This window comes from Equus asinus, chromosome 1 (genome assembly GCF_041296235.1).
Source record: "Equus asinus isolate D_3611 breed Donkey chromosome 1, EquAss-T2T_v2, whole genome shotgun sequence".
Lineage (NCBI taxonomy): Eukaryota > Metazoa > Chordata > Mammalia > Perissodactyla > Equidae > Equus > Equus asinus.
This window is the reverse complement of record NC_091790.1, coordinates 171,869,916-171,897,154: the sequence shown is the minus strand read 5'-3', so window position 1 is coordinate 171,897,154 and position 27,239 is coordinate 171,869,916. Positions and strand designations below refer to the sequence as shown.

The 27,239-nt window shown below is 39.0% G+C and overlaps 1 protein-coding gene across 3 annotated transcripts in view; it reads right to left on the bottom strand.

Moving 5' to 3' along the window:
- The window catches only part of MDFIC (MyoD family inhibitor domain containing), an 89,113-nt gene extending 64,804 nt beyond the window's left edge, over positions 1 to 24,309 (bottom strand). Inside the window, exons 1-3 of one of the 3 annotated variants that reach the window (XM_044763951.2) lie at positions 24,288 to 24,309; positions 23,066 to 23,252; positions 4,014 to 4,136 (exon numbers count right to left, since the gene is read on the bottom strand). In XM_044763951.2, coding sequence (XP_044619886.2) covers positions 4,014 to 4,136; positions 23,066 to 23,159 — 217 coding nt within the window. In that variant the 5' untranslated portion in view covers positions 23,160 to 23,252; positions 24,288 to 24,309. Of the gene's footprint in view, positions 1 to 4,013; positions 4,137 to 23,065; positions 23,253 to 23,529; positions 23,847 to 24,287 lie in introns of those variants that run through there. The other 2 variants (XM_044764000.2, XM_044764036.2) reach the window with 2 other exon arrangements.
- Between the last annotated feature and the right edge of the window lie 2,930 nt (positions 24,310 to 27,239).

Genomic DNA, 27,239 nt, shown 5'->3' with positions numbered 1-27,239 from the left:
ACAAAGAAACGTAAGCTCTCTCTCTATAGGAAATAATTAGGATAGTAGAATTTGACCTAAATTAAAGGAAAATATTACCCAACACCTAGGAGTATAAGCACAGGAATGCACACACACAAACACACACACATAGACTCACTCCTTCCTACCTTATAAATCCCCCCAAAGACTGAGATCAAAATGTTACTTCTGTTCCTCTTCTAGTCTAATTAAAACATGAAATGTTGCCTCTTTCCTGTTATCAGTTTATGCACATTATGGGTTAAATAGAAAAGTTAATATTAATTGAGTGTGTCACTTCACTGCAACATTTATTTAACTAAGTCAGAGAAATAGCGATTATTAAAACAAGGCACAGCTCCAAATTATACACTGTACCATATATGCTAATCTGAGGGGAAAAGACAGTCTTAAACAGTGTTCCCATAAAAAGATGCTCTTATAAACTCTAAAATTTAAGCCCCATTCCAGAAATTAAATTATACACCAAAATATTTTCTCAGAATATAAAAGCCTTTTAAACTGTAAAAAGGATAAAAATTCATTAAATGAAAAAATAAAATTTTCCAATTATAAAATTTCCTCACAAACCTCTATTATGTTTTAATTCTTCGCTGATTTAATTTGGATTTTTTTTTTATCTTGAGTGGTTGGAATCATCTTTTTAATTTAAATTTCCTAAGAAAGAGCATCACAATGCACATTCCCTGACCAGATTGTGTGTGGCCTATTTATTCAAAATGTTTGATTCCATATGGATTTCTTCTCTCTTATTTATAACTTCCAGAAAAGATTCTCTCTAATAAGTTAGCAACTCAAGGGCAACCAATTTGAAATCTAGACCCTGGGAGCACAGTATCTTAGGTCTGCCACCTGCAATGTTTTCTACAAGGACCAGCGAAGGCACACAAAGCCCAAACTTCCGTGTGCAACATAAACCAAGTGTGAGCCACAAGTGGGTGGTCCACTGAGGTCAGGGTTAAAGTTCACAGAATAATTTGGAAATTATTCTCAGCTTGGATCTCATTTATGAGCCTGAGAATACACCCTTTAATTAGAATACAATTTCCAAAGCAGCCACTCCCTTGACTTTCCAGAGCTCAGTTATTCTCAGAAAAGAAAAGTAAAAACAGCCTCATCACACTGACAGCTAACAGGCCCCTATAAATTATGCCTTAAATGTCCGACAAAGGCAGCAGCAGGCATCCGGGACAATGGAGACGTTAGCTGCCAGAGCTCACGAACCACTCTCAAGAACAGACAGAGAAAAAGAAGTCATATTAAATAGAGCAACTCTCCTTCACTTCTTGCTTATGCAGCTAAGCTGTCCCATGGAAGCTTGGAAAAAAGAGTGGGTTGTGCGTTTGAAAATGTTCCCACACCCCAGCCAGCCTCATTTTTCTGATGATCCCTCCATCCAGCCAACTTCACACTACAGTGGGAACACTAAAATCAGTTCCATGAGAGCCAGCTGTCCACCTCTTCCACGGTGCTCAGGGAGCCACACAGGACTTCTGGAAAGGGAGCCAGCCCAGCCCTGACTCACTGCAGATGCTCCCCTCCTCCCCCATGCAGCTCTGAGCCAGAGCCTTCTTTCCAGGGCCTATTGTTATTACGAAAGATTTACTGGGCCCCAAAAATGTGCTGGATGCTGAAGTAAGAGGAAAACATGCATCTCCTTAACTGTGGGGTTAAGAGAGACAGACATTAAATTATGCGGAGATGGTCAATGACGCTATGTCGAGCAAGCAGCTTTGCAGAGTTTAGACTCTGGGAGTTGGAAAAGCAGCAGCTATCACAATATCAAACTTTCAAATGCTATCCAGACATGAGTCGGGTTTAAGATGACATAAGATGTTCCATTTCGGCAAATCCAGAGATCAAATTTTCTGTAGACCCAACAAAGTCGTCTTGTCTAGAAAAGTGACCAGGAAAATAACAAAAATATAGTTTTTGAAATTTGTAATCATAATTCAGAGTCTAATGTCACCCACAAACATTTGGAAATTCTAGCCAGCTTATTTTCAGGCAGGAGCGGCATTACCGTCTTTTGCCATTATCTTTTGTATATCCCTTCATCTGTCAGTTTTCCAAGCAGCCCTCTTAGAGGGGGCCATAAATCTCTCTCTCTCTGCATTCTTTTAGTGCACATTAGTAGGAAACTAGACAGTTGTTCCCCAATGCTCCAGTGTCCCATGGTACAGGCTACATCATTATCTCAATAAAGAAACTATTTCATGAAATTTACAGTATTTGTATCACTGTCTACTTAAACATTATAGACAACAGAGTAGTTAATTTTAAATCCATTCCCTTTAATAGTATGAATTCTGTGACTAAAATGAGCTTCACCAAATAGCACAAAAAAATTTTTAACACATTAACATGACTCTCCATAGCCTTCCACAACAGTACTTGTATTTTGGGTTTTACTCTATGAGTTCTTAATCACATTCTCCTAGTGTGGACTTTGAGAAGAAAGATTAGGGAAATAAATCAATTAAATGAAATACACACACTTAAAATTCAGTGACTATGAAAAAAAAAATAAGACAACAATCATGTTCCCCAAAAGGTAGAGGTAAAATTGTCTCTAAGACCTCTTCTAGCTCTCACTAACTCTCTGATTGTCAGAAAATCACAAATCAAATATGCCATTATCTCACAAAACCCTAAGTTTCACAACAGCAGAGTCGATATTTAGATAGAAGACAACCAACGTTTACTTGAAATAATGTTTATTTGATTCTTTGGGAAAAGCTATATAAATTTTGCTCCTCAGTAATTTCTGGGTCTCATTTCCTTCCTATTCCCTTCTTGATGACAAAAGTATAAAAAACCAAATGGTTCTAAAATTAAACTAAAACACACTCACTCTTAGAGCTTTTGTTTGATAACTTGAAATTTCCTTCAGTGGTGTGTTTATTGTTATTTGGTTTTTTTTCTACTAAGCTGGTTTCATCTTCCTTTTTTTTTTCTGCAAAGCTGGTTTCTTCTTCCTTTTTTTTCTGCTTTATTCTGTGTGGTTTTCAGTTAGGGACAGATACTGGGCATTCTAGAGAGGAAAGGAAATGTTCCAAGATTCAAAGTGTAACATGTTAACACAAGAAAGGGTCTATATTATGAAGTTGTCTAAATGAAAGAACTGAATTAAAAAAATAAAATAAAACACCACTTGATAACCAGAAAGGAATTCTTCTCCTCTATCCACTCTGGACAACTGAAAATGAGACATTTCGTGGTTACCACGAATGAGAATTTCAAAAGATTTATTCCTGTGCTCTTCCAGGTGTGGCATGGCAGTGATCTTTATACTTACACGTTAACTACAGAGAATAATTCATTATATGCCAAATTCATCTTGATCCCACCTCGGGGGACTCAGGGTTCAGAAAGTAAGCTCCAGGTCTAGAGGAGAACCTGACACGGAATAGACATTCTGAATAGCACCCAAAAGATTCTGGTATTTCTAGGCACTCCCAGAGCAAAATAAAGTAAAAATATACCAAACGCTTTTGTATATATTCTACAGAGCAATTTCAGGAAGAGGAAGAGAATTAAAAAAACCAAGCAGTGATAAAAATGTTAATTGTAAAAAACGTTTGGAATCACATGGCTAGAAGAACAGGAATCACATTGGCATTACCAAAGTATGACTCACCGTCCTTTAGTGCTGTCTTTGTCTTTTTACATCTACCTTCCAGGTATACTCAGAGTTGTCTCACTTCCACTTAGTTGCTCCTCAAGAAGGAATTAAGTTTTGTCTAAATCTCTCTGAAAATCAAGTCTAAAATGTACAGCTCATTTCTCCCTTTCCAAAGAAAGGATGAAAGCTGACAGCATTATTTATATTCTAGTTTTAGCCCTATATTTTCAAATACTCATAAAAACACTGTTGATTTATAGATTTCCAGCATAATTATACGGGACAATTAACTAAGAACATATTAACTAGGAGCATATTATCATAGTCATATCCCCAAATCATTCCAACTTTCTCTAAAAATACTTACTTCTGATGAGTTCGTCATCTGAACAATTTCCCCAAATGGACTGGTCTTGCATTTCTCCATGTGTGAGGTGGCTATTGGTAGCTTGAGTTATATCTCTTTCAGTATTTTCTTTGTCATATTTTTCTGAATAAGAAAAATTATACATTTATTATCATTAAATGTTATATATTTTTCTCTATTTTTTTCATTTTATAGATTTTCTTCTAAATGCTTCTTCGTCTACCATAATTTAAGAAAATGGGAACGGTACCCCTATTGACTGTTGCCTATGCTATTGATTCGATAACAGATATTTATTGAGCACCTATGTGCCCAGTATCAAAGAAACAGATGTTTACAGTAAAAATAACCTGTTAAGATTATTGTAAACAAATCATCATAACACAGCAAGTGATCTGCCATGATAGAAAAATGTGGAGAGGTTACATCAAGGATGAAAGTGAGTCCATACATATAGAGAGTGGGCTGACACAAAAAAGCATCAAAGGAGAAGAAATCCCAATGAGTGGTGGACATGAGAGTCAGGCTGTAATTGAATGAGGAATGATTCAGAAGTGAGAAGGTATAGAAAGCAAGTATAGGGTTCGCTCAGTAGAAACTTAGGAAAGAGTCAAGGATTGTTTTAGGCATTCTCAAAGAGGGAGGGAGTTTAGGATGAGATTTATACGTGGGTTTATGGGTTCTGAGGGGGAAGGACAGTAAGTAAGGAAAAGTAACATCTTACTGGGAACATAACTCAAGCAAAAAGCAAATTCTAACACAAGATAAAATGCATGCTGTGAGAGGTCCAGAGCACTAAAGAGGTTCAAAGGAAGAAAAAGAAACTCATCAGGATTCAGAGCTCAAGAAAGGCACTATAGGAAAAGGTGTATGTTGGATGGTCTTTAAAAGATTAGCAGGAGATCTAAAAGTAGAGATGGAAGGAAGCCCATTTGAGGTAGAAGAACAGCATAGGCAAACTCCAAAGGCAGACACTCCAAAGGTTTCAACTCTCTGGACTACGAAGTATTGTACGGGGGGCATTAGGAGATGAAACTGTAAAGGTTTGATTAGGATGGATATTTGAATGCCAAGGTGAGAAGTCTGGACCTAATTTAAAAGCAAGATAAATAAGTCAAGGTAGCCATTGAAGCTTTATGAATTGCCTAATTAGAGCCACGCATTAGGAAGATTAATAAATTTGTGGACAACAGTGGGTCTCAATCCTGACTGCACTTTAACTCACTTGGGAGGCTTTTTCAAAAACAAATTCCAATGGGGCCTGCCAGGTGGCGCAGTGGTTAAGTTTGCACATTCTGCTTCGGTGGCCCGGGGTTCGCCAGTTTGGATCCCACGTGCAGACCTATGCACTGCTTGTCAAGCCATGCTGTGGCAGGCGTCCCACATATAAAGTAGAAGAAGATGGGCACGGATGTTAGCTTACGGCCAGTCTTCCTCAGCAAAAAGAGGATTGGTGGCAGATGTTAGCTCAGGGCTAATCTTCCTCAAAAAAAAATAAATAAATAAAACTAAATAAAAAACATATTCCTGGGTCCCACCACCAAAGATTCTATTTCAATTTGGGAGAGCGGCACTTCGGTGATTCTACTGCACTTCAATCCTGAGAACCAGTGGAGTATGGATCCATCTAAGAGGGAGGACAGAGTAAGAGAAACTAAAAGGGAGGCTTAGTGTGGTCCAGGCGGAAATTGATGACAGTTTAATCAACTGGATACAAGATGAGAAAGGGGGAAAATGGGAGAAAATAACTAGAGGTTTGCACAGATAATCAGGGAAGATGGGATTGAAGATGACTGATTTCTCTTCATTTGCATTTGACTAAGAAAACTTGGAGACAGGGAGAATAATTTATTAATCTAAAAAAATATCTATTTGTACATAGTAGATATTTAGGCATTGTGCTAGGCAGTGGAGATACAATGAATTATGAGATGCAGCCCAGGCTTTCATGGAGTTTACAGACTGGTGGATTAGTCTAGTCTTGGACATTTAAATTTGCAAGTCACAGAGTTATAGCCAGAAACAGTCATCTTCCTAAATTTGACTGCTGACGCCAAAGGAATGAGTATATTAAAAGAAGAGTGCCAAGAGCGTTCTGTACAATTAGAAAGGAGTCAGACAAGGAAGAGAAGCTGGATGATGTCAAGCCATGGAAGCAAGGAAAGGAAAGAGATTCAAACAGAAGTTGTTAGTCAACTGTGTTAACATTTCCAGTGGAAGGGAAAAGTTTCTGCACATGCAAAAATTTCTCATGTACCATCAGGATTTCACAACAACTGAAAAGTTCTGCCATAAAACGCATTTCAACACATGAAAATTGATGGACACCACTTAGGGCTAAGTCCAGAGGCTAAGATCTCTGAAAAAAATAGTCTTCAACACTAAGTATTTTTAATATCAAAACCATATTCAGATAGCAGTAAAATATAAACTACAAGCAGGCTAAACCAACATCTTCTAGATTTATGTAACACTTATTCAGCATTATCATAGAGAAAATGTAATCTTCCTGAGATGTGTTAGTTTCAATTAAAAATCTTTACTTTTTTAAACAACTCCAGAAATCTTTCCACTGCTACAGTCAACTCAAGGCCTTTCTGAGATCATCGACAGAAGAGATTTTTATACAAACTCACCGGTACACATGAACTCTGTCAGCAGCAGTCCTACATACTTGCTGCTACTGTTATGTAGCTGACTGCCGCCAGGTGTCATGCTAGTAGGCTTGATTCAATTAGTAACTTTAATTGAAGCTGAATGAAATTAATTATATAATTTTGAGCTGTTCAAGTTTAATTCCATTAAAATTAATTCATGAAACCAGGGCATTATGAAGCATTGCTGACTAAAAGAAAATAGGTATGAATAAAGCCTCTAGACACACTTGACTCACATTTGAATCATGTCCAATATTCGAGTGCTAAACACAGACCCTCTCAACTCTCCATTGAATAAATGAAAATGTCACGTGGTCCATATGCACACGAATTTAGAAGTGACCCACTAGTAAGAGGAAAATAAAGTTCTTTCTGCTCTAAATATTTATTAAGGGACAGTTTATTTTTTTTCTTTAAGTTTCCTTATCTATGGAATTCTAGAATTAGATGATTCCCCAGCATCCTTCTGAAGTTACAGAAGAATAGAAAAACATCATTCTCTGTCTAAATATATTCAAGAAATAATAAATACTATGTAATTACTATTAAGCCACAATCATCAGACTAGCCAAATTTGCCTCTTTTGAAAACTAAATGTCTTGGCTCACAAGCTAGTCTCTGGCTTTTGCTACGATACATAGCACCCAGCCCAAAGTGAGGCTCAGAAAAGGTTCCAAGTATAAAAGTTAAATCGACTTTTGCCAATTCTCCACTTCTAAAAACAAAACTTCTGTGACCACTTGACTGTTCTATGACTTTCTAATGCATGTACATTATTTTATTAACATCTCTTTAATATTTAAGGGAATACCTAAATGGCAGCCTCATAAATGTTGCCCAGTTACATCTAACACTGAAGAAAGGCACTGAGAGTGTGTGAGATTTAATCAATAGACAATTGTAAGATGGGCACCATAATGTCCAGCCACAGAACCAACCTCACTACAACTTTCAATAGATGGGGTCAGCCACTACTCATTAAAATGACAAAATAGCAGATTTCTGTTATCAATGTAGGTTTGCTGTGTCACTTCTGAATTACAGAAGCAGAGACCACAGTCCTGGTTTAATCAATTCCTTTCTAGGTTTATGAAGGTTTGCAGTTGCAATTCAACTATTACATGGGCCTGAAAGACATATCCTATACGCAATCAAGTAATTTCAATGATGTATCAAATCAGTTTATATACATTTCTCCAAGATTTCTATATGTACATCCAACAAGCACTCCTCCCCAACTTAGCAATTTTCTCTTAAAAGGGGCCCTTCATCATCTCAATGATGCTGTTCTTCTAAGCCAATGGTTCTCTACTGCAGAGCTCTTTAAATGTAAAGATGCACCGGTCCCAACCTTAGAGGGCTCAATTCAGGTAGTATGTGTGGGACGGTATTTGTCATCAGCATATACAGCTAGGTTTGAGGGGCAGTGTTCTAAGTAAGCTCTTCTGTACTACACAATTTAGAAAAAATCTAGAAGAGTCTATCAAATATTGAGATACAGACCTTGCTTCTCATCACCTTGTCACAGTATTCCAATAATCAGAAAATATAATTTTATCTAACTGCTAATTAATATAGAGGTATTTAGTTCTGTCTCCATGTCAGAACAACTATGAGAACACAAAACCTGAATTATATATAATACTAAGTGGTTCTACTAATAGATGAATATATAAGAAATATTAGAGATTAAAATAAAAATTGAAGACACTTTAAAAATAGCACTAGACCAAAGTCATATACCACTAGCATCTGCTTTCAAAAGGCTAGCTCCCAAGTATTCCAGTGTGCCTACCCGGAGCATAGAAGTGCAGAAGAATCTTTGGACGAGTAAGAAAAAAGCTCAGTCTCTGACAACAAGTCCTCCAGCTGGAGAGACCAAACATACACACGAAACAATGAACTACAAAGCAGAAGGCAATGACAACTGCCTTGGGTCATAATTCTGCCTCAAAGACTGACCAGCTGTGTGACTGGGGCTGGGCCTCATTCTCTAGATCAGGAAATAAGAGCCTTGAGCTGGATGGTTGCAGAGACTTTTCTGGCTCTAAAATTCTGTAAATCTGACTCTGTACAAGGGCTAAACAATAAAGCCAAAACTTCATATACACACTGAGGGGTGTTTAGAGTGGAGTAGAGGAAATCATAGAAAAGCTTTTGTAAGGCATCAGATTTGAGTTCATTCTCAAAGAAAGTGATGAGCATGAATTAAGCAAAAGAATCAAAGGGAAAAAATAAGAGTTCTAAGTGATCAATCTAAATACATTATATTCTCTTCAGAAATGACCATCTACCTTACAGGATCAATACTCTTTATTTTTCAAATATTTTTCTAAAGAAGGGAATGAACGGTGAGAAGCAAATTCTCTCCAATCTCAATTATTCCTGCTGAAGGAGAATGAGAAAGATTCAGGTCAACAGAATTTCCATTTAATTTAAAATTCTATAATATTTTACTTAGTTATCCAAATTTAAAATTTAAAATTTTATCCAAATTTAAACCTTTGAGAGTTTTACTTGTTTCAGAGAGATGGGGAATAAAATAATTGAATGGTGATCAACAAGAGAAAAATCTAAGAGTATTAAAAACAAGTAAATTGGGTAATAATATATGTAAAGTATTATATATTCCATTTAACAGCCACTCAGCTGGGATGTGGTTGTTAAATAAGTAAAAATAAAAAATTAAATACTTCCTTTTGTTGAAATAATTAATGAATTTTTGAAATTACAGTATTAGCAATTTTCAAAGGACTTCAATATATGATATTTACTTCATCTTCAGAACTATCAACAATTTAGTAAGGAAGAAAATGTTAGCTCAATTTTACTGATGGGAATACAGAGTGAGTCTGAGACACAGATATTCAGTTGGAAATAGGATGTTCAAATTCAAAGTTGGAAAGGATCTTGCAGCTAACTTCATATTCCACCCTGTGTAGAAAACCCCACTGCAATACTCAGACCTTCCCCAAAATTCCAAGGAATGGTACATCTCATAAAGAAATTCTATGCTTGATTCATTAGTAAGTTATTCAGTCTGATTCATTAGTAAGTTATTCTTTATTTTGAACATAAATCTTCCGTCAGGTAATCTGTAACCAGTCCTAGGTCTTGCCATTGTAGGTAGAAATAGTAAGCTTAAATTTTTCTATAAGACAAGAGTTCAAACTATTAAAGAGGATATTCCTTCCATCAGTTGTAGTCAAGCAAATATATTCTCTCAATAGCTAAATGCTTTAGCAAATAATAACAGAAGAATCTAATGATGTTGCATGAGGATGAAATGAGTTTGTCAAAGTTACCAATGAACTTCTAAACGTATAAAGTTCTCTACATGCCACTGTTTTCCAAGAAATAGGGACAATATTGTCATCTAAAAGTACAGATATCTGACTCCTTCCTGATGAATAAAAAGACTCTCAATAGGTTCTCGGGGACAGAAATACTATCCCTACATTGCGCTTTGCACTAGAGAAATGACTAAGAGAACAGGATCTGAAATCAGAGTGCCTGGGTCCATTAAAAATGTGAATCCTGGGCAAGTTAATTAATCTTTGTCAGATTCTTCATCTTTAAAATGAGAATAGCAACAGTACCTACCTCATAAAGGAGATGTGGAAATAAATGGAATCATGCCTAGAACTAGGTTCCATGCCTAAAAACCTGCTATAAACTTATCATAGGGAGGCTGTTACGGGCAGTGTCTATTCAGTAATCCCTATGTGAAAGACCATGCAAGAAAGCTGTTTCTAGACTGAGTATAAGGAAAGCTATTGCTTTTTCTGTGAAGATGTACGTTATTTTTTTCTTATGGACAATGAAAATCATATTAAAGAAAATGTTTTCTTTTTGACTCAAATTTACAGACAAAACTGAAAAGTGGGTTTGACCCTACAGTCTTTATCTGCACATTTTGATTTCCCCCCCAGGTCTGGAACGCCTAGACTACCTATATTTTCCATTATTCTGTTTTAATCATTTTTAAAAATATACTCTTATAAGCTACCTCAAATATTCTGCTGCACTAGGCAGAAGAATGTGTAAATGCCCAAACTAACCACCAGATACATTTTCTACTCATCCATATTTTATTTGCTTACTTCATGAAAGACTAATATAAATAATGGTACTTAGCAGATTATCTTATAAAATCTCATAAAACTTAATCAGTGTAAAATATACCTATTTCTTACAGAAAGGAGTATAAGTAGATTTCTTTGTGCTCAGTTTTGGGACTTTTGCTTGTTAGATCTCATCTACTTCAATTAAATATTTGATGATGGTTTTTCTGGCAGATCATTTATAATCTACATAGCATGTATGTTCTTACCACTATGCAATCTATATTCATACCTCCTTTATCTGTAAACAAAACAGATTTAAGCAATTTCATTCTTACTCTTCCACTTTAAATACCAGCATTATTTCAGATGATCTAAGTATATGCTGGTTTATGAAATCTCAAGTAATCTGAGACTAAAATCTCCGGGAAAAGCAAAAACTTTCGGTCTGTATTTCCCAGAGGCTCAGAACAATGTGGAAATCTACAAATGCTTCCCAAATGTAACCTTTAAAAATCCCAAGATAAGGCAGCTTTCAGGAAGACCGGAGGCTCTGGAATTTTACTCCTTCACTGATCCAAAAAAAAAAAATTTCTCAAGCCTAATGACCTTTAAGAAACATTGCAAAACTTACCTGCCTTGCCTAACATTCTAAAACGGATTAACATCTCATTGTTCAAAAAAGCATATTAAGATAATCAAAGCATTTTTAACAGATGAATGAACATATGCATAAAATTTCATAATTTTATAAATACAAGAAAGTTATTATATAATCACACATATACTATAAATGTTTGCTGAATAAATTAAATGCTTAAATCAATTTAAACAACCAATTGTTACTACCAATATTTGGAAAAATAATAAGACTTCTGAGCAAAATCTAAAATGCATTCCTTCAAAGGGCTTCTTGTGTATTTAGAAGCTTATGGTGTGTTTAGATTCAAAGGAATGAAAAAAAAATGACTGACAACTAGTGTACAAGTCGGGAGTGAGTAGAGAAGAGTGAGTTATACACACAGCAACTTGGAAAATAATTGAAATGCAATTGAATATGGATATGCAAATGAATAGGCACAAAATGCAGCAATAGTTCAAATAATATCTCAAATCAGGGCTCTAAATAAGTGAGGAGAAAGTAGAAATTAGGCACATTTCACTTCACTTCAAAACATGTAGTAGATGACAGCAAGCTGATATGGGTATCAGGACACATTATCTCAGTCATCTCAATCTCCTGTACTTTTCCATCTAAAGTTCTTTATCCTAAAAATATATTTTCAGGATGACTGACCCTAAGACATAGCAAACTCCTGCCTCCTCAAATTCTACAGGTTCAAGTGTATTCTTTCTACCAACAAGCCGAACATTCCTTGGCTCATAGAGGTCCCTTAGGCCAACCTGATAACATGAATTCAGATGAAAACATTCACCACCCAACATCTCAAGAATACGCCAAGGAGAGCAGGCATGAATACCTTCAGGGACAGGGAAACAGCCTCAGAAGACAGTTTACTCCAGTTTGGGACTGCTTAATTATTCAAAGACTTCCATCACAACTCTCTGAAACCTACTTCCCTTTAGTTTTCACTAATTCATCATATTTCGCTCTTTGCAATCAACAAAGTCTGATCTTCCCTCCGTGTGACAGTCTCGTATTAGAAAATATCTCATGTTCTTCTGTCTTTATCATCTCTGTGCTAACGCCCTCACTTCATTCAGTGGTTTTTCAGAGCCTTCACATTCTATTCACTCGTAGTGCACAAGAGACTTCTTGCTCTTTTCTAGAAAGCTATCATGAAAGAGCTTGTCTGACTGATTGCTGAAATCCAGAGACGCCGTATCTATAGCAGTTCCCTTACTTAGCAGTTGATTAGCTCTATTACAAAAGGAATTGAGGACTCCACCATCTTCTCCTCTTTTAAAATGGCAATATACACCATTTGTAATCTTTTAGCATGATCACTGTTATAAGTGCCACAGTTTTAAAAACTTTCCTGTTATCTCTGTTATATCAAGTGACTTCATTAAGAACACTCTTTCCAAAGCTCTCTGGTTAAGGAATAAACCCATATTGGGCACTATTGCAAGAATGCAGGTCAATGGAAATGAAAAGTGAACCAAAGGGGATTCTTTAACCTATAAAGTCATTTCAAAGCTGTGATTTGAGTCTGACCTTGAAGTAAATAAGTGAGAGAGGATGGAGAAGAGCATTTCAAATAGTAGTGAGGCCACAAATAAGATAGTGATATGAGAATGAGAAGTATATTGAAATTGATTTCTTGGACTTCAGAATGATTAGAAGTTAGGGGATGTGTCCTCTCTGATAATTCTCCTGAAGGCTAAAACCAGGAGCCTCTCATCTAATTAACTAACCCAGCCTCTTGCCTTCTGGACCATCTCTTTGGGAGACTGCTTTCTTTGGATTCTCATTTAAGACCATCAAACCATTCTGGCTCTACAATCGTTGCAATCGCATTAAGTTTCACAGTTTGAGTCATCACCTGGAGAATAATGTGTAAATCCATTACCCTACCTTTGACCCCTGTCCTGACCTATAGATTTGAAGTTTCAACTCTAAATAGATCTTAGCAACTCAAACTCAACATTTCCTAAAATTCATCACCATTTTGCATCTATCTCCACCTGTTTTTCAACTGTGGTCCATATCTTGGTGAATGGTACTTACAGAAACATTTTTCAACTCTCTATTTTCCCGTTATTTCCTCTGCTTGAACATAATCAATTACCAGAAACTGTTAGTTACAACTTCCCAATTTCTCTCAAATCTACATTTTCTTTTCCACGCCCACTACCAGTGCCTCCAATCTTTTTCTTCTCTAACCAGACACACTTTCCTAACACAAAGACTAAGTTTCTCCTTAGCTCAAGTAAGAATTAAATTCACTTTGCATATTGATGAAAAACAGATATAGTTATTTTAACATTGTGCCTATTTTAATGTTGTAAACTCCTACACCTTTCCCACTCTCCCTAAGTTCATCTCGTAACTCAGTGAGAAATGAAGAGTAAAACCTCTCAGAAAAATCTTACTAAAGATCCTGTGTGTTTCTTGGGTGATGGAAGAAATAAGAGTAGAGTAGGTCTACATTCATAGAGATCCAAAGGATCAAGGGCTGATGTGCCATGAAAAATAGTAGGACTACACTTTGGAGTAGAAAAAGAGAGGAGAGGAACCTGGTTCCTTTGTACTCTGCCACCTGCTTTCAGAGGGCCTGTCACCTGCTCAACCACAAGTTGCCTTATTTTTAGTGCTCAACTCTGCATAATCCAAACCAAAAAGATCTACAAGCTGTGTATTCTTCAGCTGGGGTCACTAGCAGCCGAATCCAGACAAACTCATCTTCTTCTTGCCATCCTGAGATTCTCCCTCAACCTCTAAATTTGTATGCCCCAGAACTTACCACTCAGCTGGCAACGGGCCATGAACTAATCTGTCACATGGTTCTTGCTGTAATCTTGAATTCACATTTAAACAAGGGATTACAATTTAATTTGGCACACATTTATATCTCATCCTCTCTCTCACTCAGTTTACAAATTCCTTGTGGGCAAAACTACGTATTATACATTTTTAATCTTCACACGACTTTGTACATAGTAGGCACACAACACGTATTTGTTGGCAGGTTTCCTCTTCCAATGTGTCAATAACAAAATATATGTGCTAGTATGAAAATTAATTTCAGACTTTATTCCTGAAACTACAAAAAAATCACGAATAAAAGCACATGTATATGAATCATCTTCAGATCATGTGGGTGTGAATCTGAAAACAGAAGTAGACTGCAAGTAGAAACCACAAACGAAATTAATGTTAAAATAACTCCTTTCATAGTTCCTTCTTAGTGAACCCTAAATGCTTAGAATTACAATCTATAAAATATAGCTCGATTTCAAAAATTTATGGTTAAAAACTTTCCTCCTTCAGGATATGTACAGTAATGTAAAAAGAAGATATGAAAAGTTAAGTAACTTCAGTAAAGTGTTAATGGCAAGTGGGGGAAGATGGGGAAGAAAGAGAGAGATGAAGAAAGAGACAGGGAAAGAAAGAGAAGGAAACAGAGAGAGAAGGAAGCATCCAAAATACTGGTGCACAAACACACGACTGATTAACATAGAGGAAGGGCTGCAGCATCTTTAACCTGCTCCAATGAACCACCAAAGTTAAACTATCCAAACATCCAGAATCTAGCCAGTGCAGAATCAGTCTTTCCTTAAAAAAAAAAACTGAACAAAGACTTTTAGAAATAGAAACATAAAAATCACATCCCCTGCCTCTAACAGGAGAATAATTACATTATCTCGGAAAGACAATTTGGTTGGATTGTTTCCCTCTTTTGTTTGCTGTTGTTCTTCTAACTAATTTTCCATTTGCAAATGGAATAATTTCAGATTGTGTCAATTTATGTTTATTTTCCTAAAATCTTTTATTACAAAAATATAATGCTGGTAAAATAAATTGCACACTGTTATTAGACCTTTCCATGAAGTCACCTCAACAAGATCCAGGAAATAAAGTTCAAAGAAACAGGAAAGGCCCTTCCACACCCAAAAATTCCACAGCTTCTCCAGTAGCACAGTTAAGGTCACTCAAATATATATTCAGCCGTGTGCCACATAACGTTTCAGTCAAAGACAGTGGTCCCATAAGGTTAGCACCATATAGCCCAGGTGTGTGGTGGGCTACACCATCTAGGGTGGTGTAAGTACACTCTAAGACATTCACACAATTATGGAATCGCCTAATGATGCATTCCTCAGAACGCATCCCCATCATTAAGTGATGCACTACTGTATTAAAAATCCTTGTATGTGAACTGACCAAACAAAGCCAACAGGCATGATTCTTGCTGGCGAGAAATCTTAGCCTGCCAATTGCACTTCTGGTCTCTCTGGCTCCCCACACAGCCTGGAACACAAGATCAGTTAGTACAAACACACTCTTCCCACACATGGGTGATCCTCTTCCCTCATGCCCCCAACTGCTTCCACCCTGCCAACCTCCAACCCTATGCTAATTCCAAAAGTCCATTCGATCTGCTTCTGTTCCCAAGCTCCCATATGCTCCTTGCTGAGAAAGGCAATCAACCAGGCTGACCGTGTCCACTAAAACTTCATGCCATTCATTCTTTGTTAAGCCCTCAGTGTTACGTGCAGCCCTTTTGTTTGCCCCAGATTGACTCCCTCTTGAATTCTTCATTCTTCCAAATCTTTTCCACACTTCTCAAATTTCTTGACTCATTCTAACCTGCCTTGCTCCCAGCAGATGTTACCATCTACTTTGCTGAGAATATCTAGGCCTTCAATAATCTCTTTTTCACATCAAATTTTCTCTAGATTATTACTCATCCTTTTCTCCCATTCTCATCTCAAAGGGGAACATTCCTAACTTTCCTAAGACTGGTCTCTTCATCCCATTCCTTCCCAGAATTTCACTCTTTCAAACATCCAGTGTACCACTGCTCCACCCCATGCCCTTTCATCTTCCATCTCTCTCTACCCCCTCCCTGCTTTCTTTCATTGTGTGCGGTGAGCATGCTCAAAACCCACCCATCAAAAAGAAGCTCTCTACGTGTTTTGTTTCTCCCTTAACAAACCACGACTCTTCTCATCTTCCATGACCACTAAGCATCTAACACTTCTGTGACCAATGCTTATGGACTCTTTTTCTGTATTCTTTTCCTTCTCCTCCCTAATGTGTGGTCATTCCCCCAATCTGGTCCTCAGTCTTCTCTCTCTCTCTCATGCCCATCCATCATCTTCCTCAGTCTGTGAGCCTGACTCTCACCACTGACCTACTTACAAATTCTCTTTTTCAGTGGCTGACTGGCTATCATGGCTGGGAATAAGTTCCACAGAACCAGCAGGATCAAAAGAAGACTCAACAGCTCCTCCTGTGTTTCTACTTAGGCTAAAAAGCAAACCCATGGATGACCTTAAATTTCTACCTTTCCATCATCTCCCATATTAAATATTTTACCCAACCATATCAATTCAACAAAATCTGGACACTGTCCTTGGTTTTAAGAGATTCAAAGATGAATAAGTAAAAATCGATGCCTTCAATGGGCTCTTACAGCTAGGCAAAGCTCTATCTGACTTGTACTATTGTTCTTAAATCTATTTTCTCAATTCTACTCCCACCAGTGCTATCCAATCTTTAGTCAGGCTATTGTAATAGACTCCTGGATAATCACTTACCCCTCCCTCCAAAATCATCCTTTGAACTACCAGCAGATTTATTTTCCTAAAAATGCCAATCTGGCCCTGTTCTTCCTCTTCTCAAGAACTTTCAATAGCTTACCACTGGCTACAGAAAGGATATACAAACTCCTCAGCAGGAGAATCAGGGCCATCCTCAAAATAACTTTCTCTGCTCCCTCATACAGCCCATACAACCGTCTTAGTGAGGCACTCAACATTCTGTAATAATCTCCTTCAAGCCTTGCTTTCCACCACCCATCTCCACTGAGATGAGTTCTATCACCATGCTTCTTGGTCCAACTCCAATCAAAAGTTTTCCTTGAGGTTTTCCCAAATGCCCCGGCTGGAGATGCTTTCTCTCTCCCATGTTCTGCCATCACACTTTCTTTGTGCCTCTATTATAGCACCTGTCAGCCTACCTTGCATTATAGGTAAGTATAAATGTATGTGTTTCCCCCAACATCCTACAAGCCCCAGATTTCATTCATCAGTCTACTTCTCTCTGTACTTGTAAAATAACAAGGCTCAATATATATATGCATGATTGAACTTTTATAGAGCATCCAAGCAAGGGAGGAACAATGTGAAGAGAAACAAAAAGCTATAGCAGAGATGAAAATCAACAATAAAATTAAACCTCTATACCAGTGCCCTGAATTACAAACATAGACATATAAATGCTTTCCCTATTCCCATCCTCCATCCTGACCCCAAAACTCTTCCTTTTCATCACCATTTGCTGCCCTCACACTTGTTCTGGATAGTAATCAAGCCCTTCATGTACCAAATTGCTTATTCCAAATATGTATTAGGGCTACTTCAAGGTCGGCAGTGCTGCCCACCTAACTCAAGATTTTGTCCCATCATCCATTTCCTTAACATGCCCACTGCCAGCTCAGCTCCTACCACGCTAGCCCTTAGAAGGTCTTCACAGTTCCCAGCTCAAACAGTTCAACCTCTCCAAGTGCTGTCTTAAATTTATAGATGTATCTTTAACCACTACCTTCCTCCCTCATTCTTAGTTTTTCCCAGTTACATCCTTCTCTTACTCCTTTGATTTTTTTTCTTAGCAAAAGGAAATGAATGTGCCTAGTTGATAAGCCCTGCACTTCTATAGCTAAACTTATAAAATGAAGAATTGAGAATCTAAGTTCTAAGTTGCTTGACAATGCCCCCAAATCCTCTTCCAAGGCTAGACAAGTCTCCTTCTAGTTTCCTCATGAAGGCTGTCCTTTCTCAAACACCTGTATTCAAAAGTGTTTCAAACCAGTTTCGATTCAATTTAATTTTGTTCTTGGTTATTTATTTTTGGCTGCCAGAATTATAATAGCACGTTCTCTATGATTTATCCTTGTAAATATATGAAATTTAATAAAGTTTAATTCCAACAATCTTCTAAGACTTATTATAGAACTAAATATAATTTGTCACTCTGTTCCTATGAGAAAGGATAATCCAAGTTCCAAAAACCCAACTTACAAATGAACAAAACTCATGTGCAAATTTGGGGCTTTTTTCCTTATTATTCCACAATGCTGGGATCTCCAAAGAACAGTGTGGGGCAGTAGGACCAGAATATCTACTGAGGTGGTGGAAGAAAGTTACTTACTTTTATCTCATCCTTTGAAATTTTTATTTATGCATTTCTTGTCTAAGGTTCACAATGTATTTGTATTACAGTACATAAAATTTTGAAAAGAAATTTTTTGAGAATGAATATTCAGGTCTATTTTTATGAAATGAGGTATACGATAAAAATTTTGGAGAGCACCTTTAAGACAGTATGCATGGAGTGATATGATTTAAAGTTTGGCACTCGAAAAAGGGACTTTTTTAAAGCTTCCTACTAAAACAAAAGAAAATATTTTTAAAAATCTATCAATGTAACATGTCTTTCTACAGATAAAAGCCTCTAAAACAATGATTCTCAACTAGAGATAAAGAGCACCTGGAGCTTGTTAAAAATGCAGATTCTTGAGTCTTATACCCGGAGATTCTGATTCTTCCGGTCTGGAGAGGAGCCAAAATGCCAGTTGCCTGGAGAGATTAGGATAGGTCTCAACAGTACTGACATTCTGGGCCAGAGAATCCTTCGTTGTGAGGGGTTGTCCTGTCCTGGGCATTGTAAGATGTTTAGCATTACCCTGGTGGCTGGCCTCTACCCACTAGATGCCAGGAGCACCCAGCCCACTCCCTGTTATGACCACCAAACGTGTCTCCACATGTTGCCAAGTGTCTCCTGGAGGGCGCAATCATCCCCGATTGAGAACCAGAGATAGCAGCCGTCCAAAGATGACAAACTTTGAGAAATGGCATCCTTAATCAAAAGGATAAAACAATATGCTAAAAGTAAAAGAACATGGATATTACAAGCATACATTATATAAATTGAAATAAACAGGCTTCCCATATAGGAAATCTGATTAGTCACTATAAACTCCTGACAACTCAGCTAAGCTTCTAAGTCAAAGCTCTTCTTATGTAATTTCAACTTGGAGATTTTCTCCCTCGTTTCTATTTTAAATTATTTTTAATTAACTTCACTGGCATTTTGCATCCTGCTATGAAAAGTCCGCCTAATAGTCTCAGAGGACTCTCCCCAGAGAGAAGAGTGCATTAAATCACACATTATCACATTAAAGTATATTCTAGCACTTAACAGTCCAACAGTCTAAGTCTTGGCAAATACAATGGCGGCTGGGGGTGGGGTGGGGGGAGGAGAGGCAGGGACACAGGCTCAAGTGATTCACAGTATCCAAAGCCTATTATCTTCAATTATCCATCCGTAGGAAAAAGTTGTACTGATTCTCTGCTTCAATCACATTTATCACAATGACATGTATTTTACAATTTGTGCTTTCACCCTGATTTCTACTGACCGTGTATGAGACCTTGGGCAAGTCACTTCAATTCTTTGGATGTCCTTTCTAAAAACTAAGCCAGTTGGACTAAATTTTCTAAAGATCCTTTTAGTTACAAGTTGCAAATTTATAAATGAAGCATTTAGCTAAAAGGCTCTTTCAACTATATGGATTCTCGCAACTGCTGCACAAAAAAGCAAATACCTACATTTGCAGTGTTGACAACACAATGAATTTTAAGATGCTTAATCCAAAAAACTGAAAAATGACAATTAGATGAACCATGTATACAACCATTCTCTCTCAAAAGCAAACTAAGTTTGGCTCAAATTGTCCTTCACCTGTTAAGACACAAACAGGTACTTTGCATGAGAAGATAAATCAAATCAATCTTTCAGAAGTTAGTCATAAATCGGGGAACTGTTTTAAATTGCGTGTTTACTTTCTATTTTCAATAACAGAGATCACAAATCAGCTGCTTAGAGGCCATTTCCAGCCTGCAGGTGTGGTTGTTTTGTTTGGCCTGGACAAGAATTATATTTAATTAGTTGCCAACTTTTAAAAGGGGAGAGATGATACATAAAAATACATATTTCCAGTATCTCTTGAAATACTGGAAGATATTAGCCCAAATGGCAACAATGAGCTGGAACTGAGCAGGGCTGCCTTCCGGCCCGTGAGCTCTCCAGCAGCCCACCACCCCCACTGCTCTTCATCTTCTGATACCCATCCTGGTTCCCTCTTACAGCCTGGAGCACAAGAACTTATGTCCTTGCTCTGTAACAACTTTCAAAATACATAGAGAAGATTTTTAATGCTTTTAAAGGAATAGAATTTTGCTGGCAGAATCACAGCAAAAGGGTAGAAGTTTTAAAGAAACAGAGCTATGCACTCAATAAGGAAAACCTTTGTAACTGAATGCTGATAAGCAGAATGCGCTACACTGGAGGTTTCTAACCAATCACCTAAAAGAATGTAGAAAGGAATTCTAGAGTTGATGGGGAGTTCAGACTCGAGACCCCCTACAATGACTTTCAACTTGAACGTTCTATGCCTTTGGTTAGCAGTATAGATAGCTCATTACAACATAGTAATCTATGTATAGGGTACATCATACGTCTTCATGGACATGCATATATATACACACACACATACATATTTAACTTTGTTTGCAGAGGAAGACTTGACCTTCTCCTTCCTCTTCATAAAAAGGTATTTTCTGTTAACTTTCATAAAATATTCCATTTTTCTCACTGATTTTAATATATAAAATTTTTAAATTGTTTCAGTTAACTAGGCAGTCACATCTTACCAGAGAACTATTCTGAAAAGATGACAAAGAATCCAAGGACAGAAGGAAAAGGATAAAAGAACTCAAGGAAGAAGCTTAAGAGTAAAGCAAAGCTTCTTCACTAATGTCTTTACCAAGAAAACCAACCCAACCATGAGCAGCTACCTCTTGAAGCCTTTCCCCCACCCACTCACTCCAAAAGTTGTTTTCTTTCAATAAACCTTATGAAATCTGCCTGTTTGAGACATAGTATTTTAACAAGATTCAATGGATTTTCTTTTTTTTAAAAACCAACTTTATATTACACTTACAATTAAATTGATGCCTATTTAAAGGATGTTGTGAGTCAAAGTTAAACTAATAAAAATGCAATATGTAACTATGTTGCTAAGGCTAAGCCAATTTTCAGGTAAAACAGAACCCAAGAGTTTACACACTATTAACAGGTGTGTTGTATGCAGTCAACATTCCACTTCAGACCATTCTGGATGCCCGCTTCTTAAAGTCAGATCATGTGATACCCTACAGCACCCCATCTGCACAGGTGCATTAAGTAGCACTGTAAGTTCTTCTAGTTGACTTTAAAAATGCATATTATTAAAGTTGGAAATTGTAGACATCAACTATTTCCAAATCAATCGTTTTTCTAGTGCGTTTGATGTTGATTTTTGACATAAGCATTGTTTAACAATAGTGATTAGCTCAAGTGCGAACATAAAGAGCCCATCGATGAGCGATATGATTACTGAGGGCAGGCCTAACTACAGGAAAATGATTGTGTTGCCAATCCAGTGTGCAGAACAGGGGCAGCTTCTGGGAAAACATATGTTTTACATTCTAGCTCTGATTTTCTGATTTTCTCTGTTTAGAAAAAAATGACTCACTGTTTAGGAGCAAAACACAATGATAAACATAATTCAATTTAACAGCCCTGAATGCCAGAACATTTTAATTTAGCCATGGATGTTTTCTGCTTTTACCTATTGTGGGTTCAACATTGACTATTTCTTTTGCACTTCCTGCTGCCTTAAAAAAAAAAAAAAGAATCCCAAGATACTCACTACAGTATTGTTAAAGGGGAAAAAAGGCTATCAGATATGCTTAAAATCAAGAGTATAAAGTAGGTTTTTGAGCCCAGGGAAATTATTTCGTTTATATCAATGTGAGAACTCTAAATCAGAATGGCCCCTAGAGGAAAAGGCATCAGAAGAGGAAGGCCCTTGCTCTCTGTCACCAGTGAAAACCTGAAGTAGGTGACCTTCAAGAGGAGAAAGATACGATCTGTTGTTTATAGCTTGTTATGGAAGTTTCTCAGAAACAAGAGTATTTTCTTTACAGGCTGTATGTGTTTACACTTTGGAAGAATACAAAGGAGCTAATTCATTCTTGGAAAGTGTTTCTTTTAAAGCATGTTTATTTCAAAACAAAACAGTTATTGTAAACGAATGAATCAGCCATTCCAAAGCAACTGGTCATAGAAACCTGGATTATCAACCAAGTTAGCTGCAGAGTAGCCCACGACAAACAGAAAGATGAACCGAGAGCGCACGCTTGTTCAGAGAGCAGCGGCAGTCCTGGAGCTGGTGAAGACACAAGAACTAAAGAGACGTCGGGGACAAGGGCTTTAGATCCCGCACCTTGGAGTCTTAGGCCCCGAAATGCACAGACTTAAGAAAAGCAATCCTGTCATCCTGTTTCTCGGCAGCCAAAGGAAGGGGGAGTGGAGGGACCAGCGGATCCCGCCCTCTTATCCGGTTGTTGATCTAGGGCAGGAATCCTGGAGAACTTGCTCGAGTAAAGCTAACTATGCAGAAGTTCACTACTACAAGGTAGGAATCTGTTCTCACGACACCAGATTCCCCAACGCCACCCCAATCAGTAAATGTGTGAACAAATTCTACAATGCAACAATGACAAAGAAGCTTGCAACTTGCAAGCGCGCACTCACCCTGGCCCGGGCTGCCCCGCCGGCCGCCGCCCGCCTCGGCCGCGCGCTGCGGCCCCGCGGGCCCGGGAGCCAGGGCTTCGCCGGCGCCGGACATGGGCCGCTCCACCGCGCTGCCGCCTAGCTCGCCGCCCTGCGGGGCGGACGCAGGAAGGGCTGTGAGGTGTTGGGTGCAGGGAACTGACTGCTTCTGGCGGAAAAAAAAAAGTGTTTTCAGAGAAGAGCACACCACCCCTGCGGGACATTCCCTCCCCCTCCGCTTCCCTCCCCCAAACCCCACCCCGGGGAAGTTTTGATTTGAAACCAGAGAGGAAAACTGTTACCCAGCAAGTTGACAGCAGCACAGTCCCGGGGTCGGAGAGGGGCACTGAAGAGGGAGGAGGCGGGGAAGGGAGATTGGATTTGGGAGAAGCTCGGGGGTGGGGATAAGACCCCTCCTCTTCCCAGCCGGGGAGACCACCACCTACCTCGGCATCCCCCCAACTCGCTCAAAGCCCCTTCCTCCTCCTCTTCCGCCCCGGAAAGTTAGCGAGCCTCCGGCAGCAGTCGGATCGCGCCCCGGTGGCCTGACGGCGGCGGCCGCCCCTGGGCGTCCCTGCCCGCCTCCCTCGGCGACACCGCAGTGGCCGCAATTGCGGCAGCCGCTCCGCCGGCTGCGCGCTCTCCGCCCCCTCTTTCCAGCCGGCTCAGTCCGGCCAGCTCTCCTCCAAGGGGGACTTTTCCGCCTCTGCCTCTCTTGCCCCCTCCGCCACTCCTACACTCCTGAAACACTTCTCCCTCTGTTGCTTCTTTTCATCACATCCGGATCAGGAGGCCTCGAACTCTTGGCGGGCGGCCCGAGGCTGGGGGCGGCGACCCGGCTCCACCGCGAGCTCCCTCACGCCCCGAGCTGTCTGGGTCAGGAGGCCAAAGCCCGACGGGGCTGGCGCAGGCCGGAGGGGGGCCTCCCGGGGCTGGCACAGAGGAGAGAGGTGGCTGGCCCTTGGCTGGCCGACAGTGCCCCCGACCAGAGAGTCACTGCATCCCCTCTCCCAACTCCTCTTCCCGGTGCTGCCCCAGACCAACTGAAATTCTGGGAATGCCCAGAGAAAAGTAGAAACCTCTAGGGTGGACAACGCAAAAGAAAAAATTACAAAAATATCAAGCTTTCCTGGTGGGATAGAGAATGGGTGGTTTTGAAACCTTGACCCCTAGCTGAGGGTTTAATCTCTGAAATTAAAATTACCTTTATTCTGTTTTTCAGTTCTTCGTGTATTTTGGTCAGACAGGATCCTGGTTCTGGTAAAACCAGTTGCAGTTGCATCAAACCACTAGAGGCATCCAGGCAGGCAAGTCTGACACCCTTGAGGATGGCCTGGCCCAGGGCACCAAGCCCCGCCTAGCCCAGCCTATGGCAGGCTGAATGCCTGGAACTATGGCTTCTGTGGTGAGATGAACTTGTGGCCAGAAGTAGAAAGCTGATCACCTCTCCATTTATAAAGGAGACATTCTGATGGTAGCTTAATCTGATGAGCCAAGAATAACAAGTATAAGGTAATTTGCAGATATAAAGTACTTTAGTAATACATTCGGATCACTTTTGCTCTCTGTTTCATCATGAGCGGAACGCAGAATTCATTTGTAGAAAGCTAGAACAAACTCATTCTTTGAATCTTTAGGACAAGACAGGAATCACAGCAATGTTATAAAAATTGAAGACAATGTACGCTGGATACATCTTTCTGGGTGTATCATTGATAATATCCCAGGAATTTCATTTCTTCAAAAACCGATTAGAATTGATTCCAATTGACTGAGAAGATCCATTTCTTACTTTTAATAAGTCAGTGCCACGAAACTTGCTTTCAGTTAAACCTGAAAAACACAGCCTTTGAAGTTTCTGATGACCGTTATTCAGACCATACTCCCCAAAAGACAAATGACATTTTGCCCAGTGACCTATGACTAACAAATGCTTTTTTTTTAAATTTAGAGATTTCAGAAATTGTGTGTATGAAGGTGCCTTAACTCCTAAAACCTTGTCTATGGGCCTGGACCATTTGGAATCTGCCTGATGGAAGCAGATTGATTCTGATGGTAACTGAATTACTATTAGAGAATAAACAGTTAAGAAGCGTTGCTGTCTACTACAGCATAATCTGCAAAGGAGTGGCATAGAAAGTGGCTGTTCTGGAAGATTCTGTTTTATCTTTTTCTTATATGTTTCCTTGCCTCGTTTTATTTTTCCTTTTTTATCCCCTCACTGAGATGTTAAAGTCCATGAATATCAAGAAATTGCAACACTCTTCTAGAAAGTTACGGTCAGTGATAAATATCTGTTAATTTAATTTCACACAGTACTTAATGTTGTACACATGGGAGGTGATTCAGTAAACACTCCTTGAATTAAATTTAAACATCTTATTCTTTAATGGGGAAGAAATAAAGTTGAAATAAAAATATTAGGAACAAATGAAAGATTGTGTGGTAGAATCATCGAGATGCTCAGAAGCTATATCTTGTTCAGCTGTGTGACTTTGGGCAAGTTCATCAGCCTCTCTCTGAGCCTCGGTTGCCTCATAAAGTGAGAATAAGAGAAACTATTCATAGGGTCTCATGAGGATTAAATAAGATAATTCTATAGTATTTGGTAGAATGTCATCTATGAGGGAAGGTGCTCAAAAATATTAACTGTTATTATTATTATAGAGCAGAAGTATTTTGATGGGTAACGCTGAGCATGGCATAATGACTGTATCACAAGGGTCATGTCACAACACCATGTAAACTATGCCATGAACTTTATACAAATTATCTCAATCAATTCTTACATCAGCCCTATCAGTAACTTGCGAGGATTACACCCCTGGATTTAGAACTCAAGTCTGTCTGACTGCAAGTCTATCCTGCTTCTGTAAGTAAACTCAGGTCTTCCCTCTGGGAGGACCCAGAAGTCCACAGGATACCAGCCCATAAGACACCAATGCATAAGATACACCATTTTAAATAGGATGGGCTCTTAAGTGTTCCCCAAGCTGCCCATTTACCCCATGCCTTGCTGTATTTGTTCGGTCTGTCTGACTAATCCCTTAGGCTTGGCTCCTGATGAGCACTCCAGTGCACTCATCCTCTCATTCTTTTCTTCAACAAATATGTATGAAGGTGGAGGACACTGTCATGGGTGCTGAGGACGCAGTAGTGAAGATTATAAATGTGGCCATTGCCCTTATGGAGCTCACAGTCTAGAAGGAAATATGGACATACAACTACTTACAAGAGTCACTGAGTGGGATGGCAAGGGAAGTTGTGGAATGCTATGATACTACCTAGCAGGGAGATGTAATCTGGTCTAGGAATCAGGGAAAAGTTTCTGGAAAAAGTTGTCTCTGCTGAGACCAGAAGGAGAAAATAAAAGAGAAGAAAAAATTGCTCCAGCCAGAAGTAGCAGTGTGGGTGGAAGCCCAGAGGTTTGAGGGCAGCCTAGCATCTTTGAAGAACTGAAAGAAGTTCAATATATGAGGACAACCAAATGTAAGGGGAGAGTGATGAGGGATGAAGCTGGAGAAGAGCAGGGATCCTATCAACTTTGAACAAAGAGGATGTATTTTCCAAATTTCTATTTATAAAAGCTACTCTGGTATAACATGTAAAATGATTTAGAGGCCCTGACTGGAGCTAGGAGGTCCAATTAGGAGGTAAGGGATGCAGGAATGGAGCCAAGCAGACAGAGGTAAAGAATGAGGGAGCTAGAGGAATCAAGGGCGACATCCAGGTTTCTGCATCTAGGTGGATGGTGGTAATACCACCTACAGAGATGGAAACCTTCAGGAGAAGCAGGTGTGGGGAAAGCTGCTGAGTTAATCACCTAGATGATGTAGTGTCTGAGGGACCTGTGAGACAGCTAATTGGAACCATCCACTAGGCTGCTGGATAGGCGTCTGGAATACAAGCACATGGATGGTGCTTTACTGGCCAGGAGGTTATGAGTGCCCAGGGTGAGGGTGTAGTGTAAGAGCAGAAACGCTAGACGTGGCTATGCCCTGAAAGTCAATTCAAACATGTCTTTTCTGGCCCCTTTCCCTTTCTCCACATCCTTCCCAATGTCGTATACTGTTGTCTGCCTGTCTTTGAGAATTACCATTATTTAGTTACTACTACTGCTGGTGCCCCTTCCGCCGTCCCAGATGCCCCTCGGTAT